Below are 14,999 nucleotides of genomic sequence, written 5' to 3' on the forward strand. Positions count from 1 at the left end.
TCGAGTAATTTGCTTTATCCGAGTATCGCTGTGCTCGTCCCTGAAGATTCGGGTGCCGGCACGGAGCGGGGAGCTGCAGGGGAGAGCGGGGAGGAACGGAGGGGAGATCTTTCTCTCCCTCTCTCCCACCCGCTCTCCCCTGCTCCCCGCTGCGACTCACCGGTTAGCCGCAGCGGCACCCGAATCTTCAGGGACGAGCAGGAAGATACTCGGATAAAGCAAATTACTCGAGCGAGTAGTGCTTTTCCGAGTACGCTCGCTCATCTCTAGTCCTAATATTAACATCAGATCTTGTTGGTGTTATCATTGGATATATTGCCATATGGTGGAATAATTTATTACTCCATCCTCCATCACCTGATGTATGGGTTAAGCGCTTATGGCTAATTCCCTATTAAGACACAATGATCCCCCATAAACGCATGGCCAACTGTCCTTGGAAACAGCTGATCATGAATGAAGGGAATGATTAAGATGTCTAGATATATCTCAATTGTATTAGCTGAACTTATATGAAAGCTCAGCTCAAATCTAGTTAAATCATAAAGTATGAGCACTATGTAGCGGCAAATTCAAGGGTGAAATAGGAGTGATAAATTCTAACTAACTGCTAATAGCCAATGACACTTTATGATCTAGATGAGATAGCATTAAAATCAGATCTTTATGATATTGTCATTGGATATATTGCCATATGATTGGGTAATAAATTACTCCATCCACTTTCACCTGATATTTGGGCCAAGTGCATATGAGTAGTTCCATATATAAGACCCAATGATCCCCCATAAATGCATAGTCCACTGTCCAGGCATCAGCTGACCATGAATGAAGGGAGCAATCAAGATGTCAAAATATTCCTCAATTTTATCTGCTGAGCTAACCAGATGATATCAAACATCTACTGCCCAAAAGGGAAGCCGCCTATTTACACGTTTCATCAGCCCTTAGATCATTGGGGCTGATTCATCAGGATGGCTATTGCTACCTAAGGATGACTAGCAGCAGCCTAACCGGCCGCCAAGATGTGTGTGCATAATTACGCAATACTTCCGCTGTGCTAGAGTGGAAGTATAGTGTGATGGACGGCTTCCATTTCCCGTGGCCAATAGAGCATGCCGCAGTTTATTTCACTCTGCGGAATTCTGCGGTGAAATTCCGCAGCGTGAACATTGAGCTATTGGGTTTGAAACGCAGCGGAAATCCAGCCGTGGCCATTAGCCCTTAATAGGGAATTAGCCATAAGCACTTAACCCATACATCAGGTGATAGAGTATGGAGTAAAAAATTATTCCACCATATGGCAATATATCCAATGATAATACCAACAAGATCCCGTGGGGATTTAAATACACTAGGGATGGATAAATAACTTACATGAGAGAGTACTATATCCAGGCCCCTTGAGATTATTTGTCAAGTCATAGTGCCTTAATAGCTAGTATAATGCATGTGACTATTAATCTGTACTTATGTCAGTTTTTTAGATTTTAGTAATTTTTTTAATAAAGGTTAAGTTTTAGTCTTTTTCAGTGACTATGTTCAGACAAGGCATCTATATTTCATATGCACTAAATCAGTTGAGCAGTAACTATAAATCAGCCTGATGCATCTCTTTACAGTGTGTTATGCCCTTCTGCTCTTTCTGACCTTTGGCCATTGACTCATGAGCTAAGCGATGCATTTATTTAGCCAAGTTTCCCGTCTGAACAAGGCCTATATCTGGTCATTGACAAGTATTTTGCCAGTGCTGTCCCTATGGTCAATATCATAGTCAGTCTAATACAAAAGGGAATTCCTAAAGAGGTTTTACAGTACTACACTATTGATGACCTATCCTCAAGGCAGGTCATCAATTGTTGATCAGCAGAGATCCACTGCTCAGGATCCCTGCCAATCAGCTAACTGAAGTTACAGTGCATTGTATATCATCTGTGCCTGGTATTATAGCTTAATGCTATTCACTGGAATGGGACTGAGCTGCTCTTAAGCCATGTAATGATGAATGTGACGTTACAGCCCTAAGAAGAGGTCGTGAAACCCACCCAGGCACCACAGCCTTTTCAGTCAGTTGAGTAGCAGACCCCCACCAATCAACTATTGATGACATATCCTCAGGATAGGTCATTAATGGGATAGTCCTAGAAAACTCCTTAAGTATATATACTATACTTTATGATCCCTAAGAAATATTCTACTTGGAATATAACCAATAACCATATAGCCTATATGCCAGATCTACTGCATTTAACATAATCTTTTCATAAGAAGAACATCAGATCACATTTAGCATATAAAAGATATCTGATATTGCCACTTATTTTCTTTGCAAGACAAAAGAGGGATATTTGATTTTACCACTTGTAGGGCAGGCATGGCTATAGTGGCTTCCAGTGGTGGAGATGGGTAGGAAGGACCTGGATTTTCCTTTTCTCTATAGTTCCAATCCCTCACTTACTCTTGGCTTGCCTGAATTACCTGGGGGAATTTTGCTACGCACAATATTGGTAGAAAATTAAAGGTTAAGTAAACTTTTGCAAATCATCTCAAATGTCCAACTGACATGTCAGAAGTTCTAATCCATGGAAGTTGAGGTGCTGGGAACTCTACTATTGTTAACCCTTTCCAATCCACTGTCTGACATCTGAAGACATTACGATTTAAGGCTGTACAGCCCCGATGTTGGAAGACGTCCGTCGGGGTTCTCTTACGGTATATTGCCAGCCTCTCCGCTGTCGGAGCCTATCTAATGTGCCACCTCATGCAGTACTGCCTTTAGCCAACATATAGCACCATTGTGTAACGGCACAAAAAGAGTAAGCCCCCTAGGAAAACCAGGATACAAATTGGATTGGAAAGGGTTAAAACAAAGGGGCAGAGGTATTCATTTGAACACTTTGCATGTTCGGATGTTTTTGTCACTGTTCAGAGCAGTGTACCGGCTCCTTAGAAAATCCCTGGGGTCCATACAATCATCCCAATGACAGATGAATGGGCACAATACACAGCTGAGCTCTTTTGCCTGTTCATTTTAGCGATTGGTGAGAATCTCAGCCCCGGGACACCCACCAATCAAAACTTCTGACAAGTCACTATGACATGGGAAAAGTTTTTAAAAAGTTTAGTCTACTTTAAGTTTAATGTAGTCAGTACACTGTAGTCAGCCATTTAGTAAGCAAAAGCAATATTCAGTTAAATCAATCACCTAAAACCTAGTGACATACTGTAAGTGCTTCATCCCTTATAGCCCCTAAGGCACTGAATACTGGTTGCTCTTGTACATACTGTACATAGATACTCATCTGGTTTGATGTAACCTGGCATACAGGGTGAACAGAAGCTGTGAGAGAGGATAAGTACAGTAATGCAGTATGATATTAGACGTTTCAGAACTCAGAAGTGCATAATTTAGTTGCACATAACTTGCATGGTTTCTCCTGAGGGACCTGTAGGGATAAGTCCTCATGTGCCAGATGTTTTCTGAGGCAAAATCGGTATGTTTTAGATATAAGAGAATTCACCCTATTTATTGCAAACGATTAAATCACTGAAAATCTGTGACAGTTCTGCACAAGAATGGGTTTAAATGTGACTTCAAATATACAAAGCAACATTTCCTGTTGTCCCTTATCACTCCTTATTAAGATGGCACTGGAAGTTTTCTTCTTGAATTTGGTGGGTTCCTCTGAAAAGATTTTGGTTGATACTGTAAATCTGTGAAAAGAGAAACAATGTATTTAAAAAAAGCACACAGTGCAAAAAAATGAATAATAAATAAATAAAAAGTTTTGTAGATTATTTACTTGATTAATAAAATACTACTTGACCAACTATCAATTTCATTTTCATTTTAAATGGAACCTGTCAGGTCCCTACTGCACCATACGAGTAAATTAAGTTCTGGCGCTGTTAGAGGCCGTGGCAGGGAGCCGAGTGATGTATTTTTTTTATATCTACCTGCTCCCTAGTTCCTGCAGTGTCTCCATTTGAAGTTACATCTTACTTTTTTAAAGTCCCATGTGCGCGCTCTCCTATACAAGTCTATGGGAGAGCACACGCACGGGACTCTGTAAAGAGACAGATTTTCCTGCACCACTCAATCTTCACTGGGTGACAGCACTGGATCGTGGGAGTGGGTGAGTATAAAAAATATATCACACAGCTCCCTGTCACGTCCCCTAATAGGACCATAATTCACGGTGCCGTGGGAACCTGACAGGTTCCATTCAAGCCATTGATAGGAAAGAAAGTAGGGGGTGCATGTGTGGTGATGTTTATCCAGAGTAAGTAAAACATTCCACCAAATCTGCAGCATTTAAAAACTGAAGAACCCCAAGATTACCATAAAGCTCCGCACCTGGTGGTTTACCACTGTTAAAAGTTTGAAACGTCTATCCTTATTATACCTGACAAGCCTAGAATTACTGAATCAAACGGACAGGCGGTAAAGTAGATCCCAGGAGCTCTGCTGATTTTTTAGATGCTTGTCAGTCCTTTATAACATTGGGAGGTTAATGGGATTTACACTGCAGAGGCCCAAATGTCCACCAGTAGCTAATTTGAGAAATACAATAACCTACTGTATAGGTACAGCATGGGATTAGGGCCAATCATTCATACGAATGTACCTTTCCCTGCACATCAGATCGTGTAAAGTTACAAACAGTCAGCTTACAAATGAGCAAAAGCTGCTTCATCGGCTGATTGCATCTTTTTTTGTAGCTGAAATAAATAATTGTTGTTGGATTTGCCTCAAATTCCACATGGAAATTGCTGAAAAGTTTGGCGCAGACTCACCATACATTACACCTGCACATTTGAAAGGGTGGCATCTGTGCTCAAAGCTCATAGCATAAATTAGCATTGAGGGGTAATAGGCTGAACTGGATGGACATATATCTTTTTCTGGCCTTACATACTATGGTACTATGACATGCTGTTGACTTAAAATCCACACTACAAGTCAATTTATGCTGCGGATTTACTCCATAGCATGTGGGCGAGATTTCTTGAAATTCACGTTGCTTGAACTGTAAAGTGCTGTAGATATTCTACATTCTGCTGCAGAAAATTGGCAGCATTTACACTACATGTGAACATAACCTTAGAGCTTCGTGGGGAATTACATGCATGCTATACTTTACTGTTTTCCACTTGGCCAACAGCAGCAGACTCCTAGACGATACTATATTTATTCTATATAACATTGGCGATATAACTGCATATTGTTGCTTTTCTTATATTAGTATGTTTGTACATGGCGCTGCTACCTGTGAGATGGTTCCCTGTAGAAGCTGGATGCATTAGTTATCTTTAAATGGAACTTTAACCCTCCTCTTTAATGAAAGGGGTTCATGTTTGTAACGTATGACAGCAACTATCGAAGCAAAACAGAACTCTTATCAAACCAGTATGGAGAACAAGGGCAATGTATAAAGTCCACCCTGATAAAAAGCACTGCAAAATATCATTACAGGGAAAATGCACGTACTACAAAATCTATTGATTACAACAAGACTTGAAATAGGCACCATGCTTTGTCATCTATGATTTGAGGTATGTAGAGAAGTGTTAAGGCTCTTGAGCTGAAGGATAAATGGGCGCTCATTATCACTTAGGCTAACTTTCCATGGGCGAGTGCAATATCGGGCCGTGAATCACATCTCGATATCGTGCTCGTCAACATGCGATTTCCCTGCGGATGCGAGACATTCTTATAACAAGAACAACTTGCATCACTGTATGTAGCAATCATTCTGCGTGGCTAACTGACCCGGCGGAGGATCTCAGAGCTTCTCCAATAGTTTTCTATGGAGAAACCTCGCATCGCACCCTATGCACCTAGCACGTGGTGCGATACTGCCACTGGCCCCAACAATGGGAGATGCGATGTGAAAGCACACACAAAGATAGGGCGTGCAGCGATTCAAAAGAATGGGGGTTATATTCATGCAAGATCTCTGCATCTCGCAACTGACAAATCTTGCATAAGTTTCCCTGCTATGTGAAAATAGCCTTAATGATTTGTAGCTGTGTTTCCCAAACCGTGGCATACACTCTCTCAGGCCCCTCATATGTGGCTCCCTAGGTACAGTATTTGCTGCTGCAGATACTCCTAAGCACCAATGACACTAGTGATATAAGGTAACTGAAACTCTGCACCATCAGGAGAAGCATAACGCTAGTAATTAACACTTGGCTAAGGACCGTATCATTTGGCTTCTTGCTCATGATTACATATCATGCACTTTACACTACAGTTAGCACTGTAGACTTGGACTTTATACCAGCACACTGCTCTGTGTATTTAAAATGATTAATATATCCCCATTCATGAGATTACGGCAATATCAGTAAAGTGTTAAAGGGAACGTTTCATCACCTATAAGCACTATGAACTAAGCTCATAGACTTATAGGATAGGGCTGTGGAGTCCAGAGATATGCGCTCTATACTTACCAGGCTCCCCATTCCCTTGCTCTCAGTCCTAGAATTTGGCAGGAGGTCCATGCATCGGACTAATTTTTGCAGTCAATGAGCATGCACATACACTGTTCTCTATGCACTGACTTCAGAGAAGAGTCTGATGGACAGACCAAGTGATAACTTCCAGCGCTGGCAACAAAGGAACGGGGAGCCAGGTAAGTATAAGAAGCACATCCCTTGACTCCTCGGCCCTTGTCCTATAAGCTCATAAATATAGTTTATGGTGCTTATTATAGGTGATGACAGGCCCTCAGTAAACATACCCTTTTGTCTTTAGTATGTAAAGTGGTCAGAAAAGGTTGAAATCAGTAGCGGGTCCGTTTATAAAGAGAAAAAGTGTAACATTAATCTAAAGATAAGAGATGATCTCTTACTTGTCATAAAAGAATGTCCTGTCCATGTCTGGTTAGCAAAATCCAAAGGAGTAAAAGATCTTCTGTGCGATATCTCTGACTGGTATAAAAATAGTAAAGTTGTAACTAAATATAAACGCTTGTGGATAATAATTAACTGACAACATTTCTCTGCATTAGGCCTCATTCACATAGGTGACACAGCATTGTCGCAAGAAAATTGCAGTGATATCGCATCGCTGATCCGTGCGATATCCCTGTGGTTTCTAACGGTGATGCCGCGAATTTGTTGCGCTACACAGTCGCATGTAATGCTACAAAGTCATGTGACTTTGTAGCACCACATGCGAGGATTTTCAGGGAGGCTTGAAATATAAGTCCTACCCTGAAAATAAGCCCTAGCTGCAATGAAACAAAAAAAAACAGTATACATCACCTTAGCTGTACTGTCCAGCACCGCTAAAGCTTCCTCACAGTCTCTGGCTTCTTGGCAGGGATTTAAAAATTCCCCCTCCTGGAAGTGCTGGCTGTGATGGCTGCCGCTTAGCCAATCAGAGCAAGTGTTCAATGAATGGCTGTGTTTGGTTCATCGAGCACTGGCTGTGATTGGCTAAGTGTCAGCCAATCAGAGGCAACACTTCCAGGAGGCAGGGATTTTTCAATTCCCGGCCAAAAGAGATGAAGGATAATAGTGCCGGGGACCGGGGAGAAGATGCAGCTGGGCTTACAGCGCTTCTAAGGTGATGTATACTTTTTCTTTTTTTTATGTAGTTAGAGTTTAGTTTAGGGCCTTCACAGTAGGATTTCCTACTGTCAAAGTTGCATCACACTACACGAAAATCGCCTTTTCGTGTGATGCAATGCAACAGAGAGGAAGGCTCCATAGGGAAACATGGCCTATAAAACCTCACGAGTCGTGTGCATATCATGGAACCTGTGAGGTTTTTGTGTCGGGATGTTGCATGCTACAAAACATCGCATGTGTGAATTAACCCATAGAAAAGCATGGGCTGAGCCAACATGCGATTTGTAACATTGTAGCAACTTTGTCGCCATGTGAACGAGGCCTAAACAGTATAGTGCATTTCCTACAGACAGTACAAACATATCAGAAGGTACAGAGATGATTTAAAAGTAAAACTAAAACATACAGTAAAAACAAAACAGTTTTATAAAAGCCAAGAAACTCTTAGATACAACTAAAAAGGGCTGTTTTACCTCGAGAAACCCTATCCATATGCCCTACTACCGTATATGCTCAGGACCTCCCTCCCTCCCAGTGCATGCATGCATTACATGGATCGCCATTTATGAGAATGCCTTACATATGAAGGGCCTGTGGAAAGAATGATCAAAGTCCACTTTCACTGAAAACCGATCGCTTTAATTTGAAAGTTCCACAACCCTAAAGTATACAATGATATAGAAATCTGGACACTGTGATACATGCAGGGAACATTTCTACAACTGAAAACATGGCTGGAAGTTATATAAAGACATTTTTATCATTCCCGATAATCTGAAACATTGCCCAATTGTGGCAAATTATAGTAATCATGATATTCTGCTGATACAAATTGTCAGCAAATCATTGTATCTGTCCACATGTAATGGGAGAAGAGCAGAATACAGATTATTCAATGCTACATTGTTGCAATTATGTTTTGGGAGCTTTAAGAAAGTCCAAGGTCCCCTTACACAGTGCAGAGCTGTACAGTATGGAGCTGCAGATGGCATTTTCTATTCCCTTGCTTTTTAACTACAAAAAGGGCCCTGGCGCCGCTACAATGGGCATAAAAACACATGGGAATTTTTGACCATATCCTGGATACATCATTAGTCCAGCAACCATCTTTTCTTTGCACAGCTCTGGAATTAAAGGGGTTGTCCCGCGCCGAAACGGGTTTTTTTTTTTTTCAATAGCCCCCCCGTTCGGCGCGAGACAAACCCGATGCAGGGGTTAAAAAAGAAAACTAGATAGTGCTTACCTGAATCCCCGCGCTCCGGTGACTTCTTACTTACCTGGTGAAGATGGCCGCCGGGATCTTCACCCTCGGTGGACCGCAGGTCTTCTGTGCGGTCCATTGCCGATTCCAGCCTCCTGATTGGCTGGAATCGGCACGTGATGGGGCGGAGCTACGAGGAGCTGCTCTCCGGCACGAGCGGCCCCATTCAGAAAAGAAGAAGACCGGACTGCGCAAGCGCGTCTAATCGGGCGATTAGACGCTGAAAATTAGACGGCACCATGGAGACGAGGACGCTAGCAACGGAACAGGTGAGTGAATAACTTCTGTATGGCTCATAATTAATGCACGATGTATATTGCAAAGTGCATTAATATGGCCATACAGAATATTGTATACCCCCACTTTGTTTCGCGGGACAACCCCTTTAACTGTAATCATTTCTTCAAGTATCTGCCGGCACCGACGCATTCTACAACCGTAATCTACAAAACAGCAGGTGCCATCTAAATATGCAAAAAAGTGGGCTTTGGTCGTTCTTCCTCCAAGCTTTTTACAGTTTTCATAGAAATATATTATTCACGGTAATGCAAAATGATATTTAAGAACTTTAGGAGTGAAACATTACATTTTATAAAGACATCTCACATATGCCACACAATACTATGCAATATTACAATGTAGAATGTATAGAGGTACAGCACAGTCTGACTCATGAGCTTTGGCACAATGTGCCATGATATTGCAATGTGTTATGGATGGCTTTTCTTACAATCTTCACTGAGTGCAGAACAGAAACTATGCAATATAACATGAAGCTCAGTAAATGTCAGTGACACATTACACTTCACAAGTTGAACCCTAGGTGGCACCACAAGATCATGATTTCCATGCAAATAGCACAGGCATCACAGGCGGAACTGGCATCTGCTAGTTTTGCATCTCTTAAAAAGCAGGTGATCTACATTGTAATTTGCAATGTCATACACACAGTTAGACATCACATGTACTCCACACAAGCAATCGAAAATAACATGAAATAATGAGACAATTATGATATGAACCACTTGATCCGCATGTTATGTGGTCACTAGAATACCATCTTTACATTAATACAACTGTTCAGCCAATTTTGAAGTGGTATACGCCAACTTACTCTAAAGGTGTGTGTTGTATTGGGTCTTGAAAACTGTTCCATTACTACTGCTCTCTCCCGCAGGGGGCGCCGTCCTGTGGTGTCCGGTACTGCACTAGATACCCGGCTATGTGGTTGCTTTGCTCTATTCTGTTGGAAAGGAAAAAACATTACAGAGTTGCTTTATGTTCATGTACTTTTTATAGAAGGGATGTCACAAGACTAGATTAAAGAGGTATTTGCAGAGTCAACTTAGGACAGGTAATAAAAATCTGATCATTGAGCGTCTCATTGCTGAGACCCCATCAATCCTGAGAATAGGGGTCCTGTGTCACCCCTCTTCTGGTCACTGTGGGCTTGCTGAGCCCACCAATAGTGACATGGATATTGAATGGAATGTCATACACATATTTATTGCAATTTGGCGGATGAAAATAGCTGAGTCCTTGCAATTGGCTATATCCACAGTCCCAATGAAGATGAGTGGAGCAGCCGCAGTTCTATTCAATCTCCTCAAATAAGGGAGATGGAATAATACCTCCACAGTGCCACCTATTGGAAGGCAGCATTCATTCAAGCCAAAGTTATTCCATCTCGCTTATTTGCATATTACTCAGAGTAGCATGAATGGCCTTTTGAGTCTCCTCACTTTCCGTCTAGGTGCTCTCCCTAAGGAGAAAAGACAGCGTTTCTGAATCAATCTCCTCCTCACTGCATGGGGTGCAATGATCCCACTTCAGGAGGAGAAGGGGATGTTTACATAAGGAGTAATCATTTGAAACATTTAACATATGATCTAGCCTACTTGCAAACGTTGCGTATTGACTAGAACTGAAAAATAATTTGCACCTCACAGTATACAGAGACACAGGTGTTTCATTCCATGCTAAGAGGCGTATGTATATCCTATGAACTTCTGACTGCACATAAGATGCATACATCAATAGAAATGCTGATAGTGCCAACCTAATCTTAACTAGTGGATTAAATATAGACTGAATGCACTGGGATGTATCCTGTTTAAATGAGGTCTGTATTTTTCTTGCCAAAATAAAAAAAAGGCCAAAATGTGATATTTTCCACCTAAGGCTGTGTACACATTTTGCAAAAAGTTGTAGAAAAAAACACAGTATTACCACAATATGGGACTTAGGGCTCCCACACACTTGCGTTTTTTTAACGCAAATGTCAATGGGACTTTCTAATGTTAAAAACGCATCACACAAAAATCGCAAAGCACCAACTTGTGATGCGTTTTTAACATTAGAATGTCCCATTGACATTTGCGTTAAAAAAACGCAAGCGTGTTGGAGCTCTTAGTGATGTTGGTAGAAACATATTTTATTGAATAAAACTTTTCGAACAAGAGAAGATTGTTATCGTACGGCAGAATGCCGAGATCCGGGCACGGATAAGTGTTGCTCCACTGTATCCACTGAGCTAATTGGTGGTAATTTATTCCTACTGGTCTGGATGGATGGTGATGACAGTCTGTCTAGTCCAGTATATCTAAAATAGAAAAAAAGAAAGGCAAAAATTACTTATGCAACTACTATATGGATTCAAAATGCAAAGAAATGGTGGATAATACCACTGGCCCATCAGAGTGTCAGTATGGGCGTGTGATGGGCCCAAGTTCTGATGCAGTAATATACCTGAGTAGTTCAACAAAAGACAACCCCTTTGGAAGATGATTTGTAACTAATCACTGATTTGGGGCCCACTTTGATAGATTTGAATTATAACCTACCTGGATGTATTAATGCAGAGGACAGATGGTCCATCGCCCAGGGTGCTGTGTGCCGAGAGGGCACCAACAAACTTTACCGCAAGTTAGTTGGGTTATCACATAAATCATTTTCATAACGGAAGTCCTAACAGGCTGTTAATAGCTATGTTGAAGTAATTTGAAGTTTTCTAGCATAAAAATAACATTTCATCAGGTTTTGCTTCCATGCAGGGGCGTAACTATAGAGGATGCAGGGAATGCGGTTGTACCCGGTTCAAGGAGCCTTAGAGGGCCCATAAAGCCTCTCTCCTCCATATAGGGAGCCCAGTACTATGAATAAAGCATTATATTTGGGGGCCCTGTTACAGGTTTTGCATTGGGGCCCAGGAGCTTAAAGTTCACCTTTGCTTCCATGTGTTTCCATTTGTGCTGCTGCTGGGGACTCTGGACATAATCAGTTTCCTTACCCCTCTGGCAGCTTCCAAGCGGCATTTTCCAGCAGGATAATATTCCGCCGCACACACTTCCATAGTCTGCCCCATAGCCAGATTTATCACCAATATAACATGTATGGGACTATCTGGGATGCCAACTTTGACAGCCTCCAAGTTTCCACGAGCTCGAGGCTCAGTTACAGTAAATGTGGACTGATATGTCGCAGCACTGGCGTAACTATGGGGGATGCAGGGGATGCGCTTGCACCTGGGCCCAGGAGCCTTAGGGGGCCCATAAGGCCTCTCCTCTCCATATAGGGAGCCAAGTACTATGCATAAAGCATTATAGTTGGGGGACCTGTTACAGGTTTTGCACTGGGGCCCAGGAACTTCAAGTTACGCCTCTGTGTCGCAGGATACCATACGGAACCTACATGCTCGCCTGTATCACATCTTGGGCCGCCTCTAGTTTTGATAAAACAAGGTACTAGAGCCTCCCTTCAAGTGTTAAGTTTTTCACAATAAATGATCCATTTGCTTTGATATTGTAATCACTTACTTATATTAATGTTACAATCACACAGAGAAAGTTTTATTCTCTTCCAACAACTCCTTCTAAGGGAGGGATTTTTTGACAATGAGTGTATTTACAGAGCCATGGGACATTTTCCACATCAAATTTGCATACTACAACTACATCACATTACCACCATTGCTCACATTGTATAAGGGTAAGGCACTACTCATATTTATGCTGGATCTGTCATACAACTTACAATAGTGTTTATTGGGGTTGCATCACTTTGATAGTGAGAATAGCGATGTGTGCTGTGCTATTCTTGTCATCAATATGGTGTATTTGTCTCTACTAGGAAGGTTTGAAGGACATATTCAGGCACACCTGCATACTCCCATATACACTATCCTACCAGAAGTATTTGGCAGCCGTATTAGTAAAATAGATTGTGTCTTATTATCATGTTGGGTCCTAAACCATGCTACATAAGCTGCAGACCCTTGGAGGTGTCAGCTATAGCTTGTGATGGGAACTGCATGCTATTGGCTATACTAGTTTTATCGCTTCGTAGAAACCTTCCATCACGAAGTGCAGTGCAGCGACCCATCTACGATGGTGCAAGGAGCGTCGTCATTGAACGGTTGAGCAATGGAAGATCGTGCTACGGAGTGACGAATTACGCTACTCCTTCTCCAAATTAGATGGATGTACCTGGGTGTGGAGGATGCTTGGGGAATGCCTTTTTCCTGAGGCAGCATTCACACAGCGTTATTGACTATGCTGTCAGATTGTATCAGGCGGTTCTGTCACAGGTGCAGAAAACTCCAGAATGAAACCAAACAGACCCATTCACCTGCATTGTGCATTTTGGAGTCTGTTTTACAAGATTTCCATTTGTTTCAGTGATATTTTGAGTATAGAATAACATAGTTGACTGCTCTACTCTGTACTCTAAATATAACAGAAACAATCAGAAACACCAAAGTGATGCCTGTTTCACAATGCAGGTGAATGGTTCCGTTCTGGGGATCCATCACTGTGCTACTTTCTGTACCTGTGACGGAACTCCTGATGTAATCAAACAGCATGCCGTGTGAACACTCCCCAAGTGTGTTGTGCCCGCAGTTGACTACGGCGGAGGTTCCGCTATGGTCTGGGGTGGTTTACATGGCATCGTCTCAGTCTGTTGGTTGTGACAAGAGCCATGAACACAGAGGTGTACCTTGACATTCTAGACAATAATGTTCTGCCGGCAATGTGACAATACTCTGGGGATGGTCAGCAATATTTCCAACAAGACAACGTGCCTTGTCACAAATCCAACACTGTTTTATCTTAGTTTGAGGATATGGATGTTCCACAATTGGACCATCTGCCCAAAGTCCAACCTGAACCCTACGGAATATTTTTGGGATGAACTGGAAAGTCGGATCAGGAAATATGAACAGCGTCCAAGTCCATCTTTTGTAAAATAACTTGCCAAAAATATGCAGGATCTTTGGCAGGAAATACCAGGTAAAGTGCATCAGACACTAGTAGAAAGTATGCCACAGAGAGTATCCAATGTCATTAGGGTCAAAGAAGGCCCACTAAGTTTCAACAAATGGAGATAAATACTTTTGATTCTATCTTATGTGCCCAATTACTCTTGGTAGGATAGTGTACATAGTATTTGACTACTTTTCGTATTATTGATGATATCCAATTCAATGCTCTATTTCCTAGGTGTTCTGTACTCAGTGGCTCAAGAGATCTCTGCATGTGGCCACCAGCTGTTGGCAGCCATAAATACTATTATAGTATTAGGGCGCCCACCCACTGGCGTTTTTTTTCCCTGCGAAATTCGCAGCATTTTTTTCTCTGCAGGGGTCTATGGGACTTGTAATGTTAAAATCGCGATCGCGCAAAATCGCAATTTACCGCGAAATCGCGATTTTGCGCGATCGCGATTTTAACATTACAAGTCCCATAGACCCCTGCAGAGAAAAAAATGCTGCGAATTTCGCAGGGAAAAAAAACGCCAGTGGGTGGGCGCCCTTATAGTGCCACCAAGGATGTCATAATATTACTGTAGTTTGTACTAGAATCAGAGACATGTCATGGCAGTTAATACTCGGGTAAAAGCCATATCACTCAATTATAACTTCCGTTATTTTTTTTCCCCATTTTAACCCTTTGCAATCCAATTTTGGATTCAGGGTTGCCTGGGGGGCTTTCTCTTTCTGCCATTATACAATGGCGCCATCTGCTTGCTAGAGCCAGTACTGCGGTATGGGACATGCTGGAGAGGCCCCCTGACAACAGAGCGGCTAGTAATCTACAGTAAGAATACCCTGCTGGACATCTTCTGTAATCAGAGCTGTACAGTGGATTGGAAAGGG

General features: G+C 42.0%; 1 protein-coding gene across 2 annotated transcripts in view; it reads right to left on the reverse strand.

Annotated features, from left to right (window-relative positions):
* Positions 1 to 1,526: 1,526 nt before the first annotated feature.
* FAM149A (family with sequence similarity 149 member A) overlaps positions 1,527 to 14,999 on the reverse strand; it is a 97,284-nt gene continuing 83,811 nt past the window's right edge. For both annotated transcript variants that reach the window (XM_066573428.1, XM_066573430.1), the window contains exons 11-14: positions 11,324 to 11,447; positions 9,960 to 10,088; positions 6,861 to 6,939; positions 1,527 to 3,714 (exon numbers count right to left, since the gene is read on the reverse strand). In XM_066573428.1, coding sequence (XP_066429525.1) covers positions 3,641 to 3,714; positions 6,861 to 6,939; positions 9,960 to 10,088; positions 11,324 to 11,447 — 406 coding nt within the window. In that variant the 3' untranslated portion in view covers positions 1,527 to 3,640. The remainder of the gene's footprint in view (positions 3,715 to 6,860; positions 6,940 to 9,959; positions 10,089 to 11,323; positions 11,448 to 14,999) is intronic.

This window comes from Eleutherodactylus coqui, chromosome 7, assembly GCF_035609145.1.
Source record: "Eleutherodactylus coqui strain aEleCoq1 chromosome 7, aEleCoq1.hap1, whole genome shotgun sequence".
Taxonomy (NCBI): domain Eukaryota; kingdom Metazoa; phylum Chordata; class Amphibia; order Anura; family Eleutherodactylidae; genus Eleutherodactylus; species Eleutherodactylus coqui.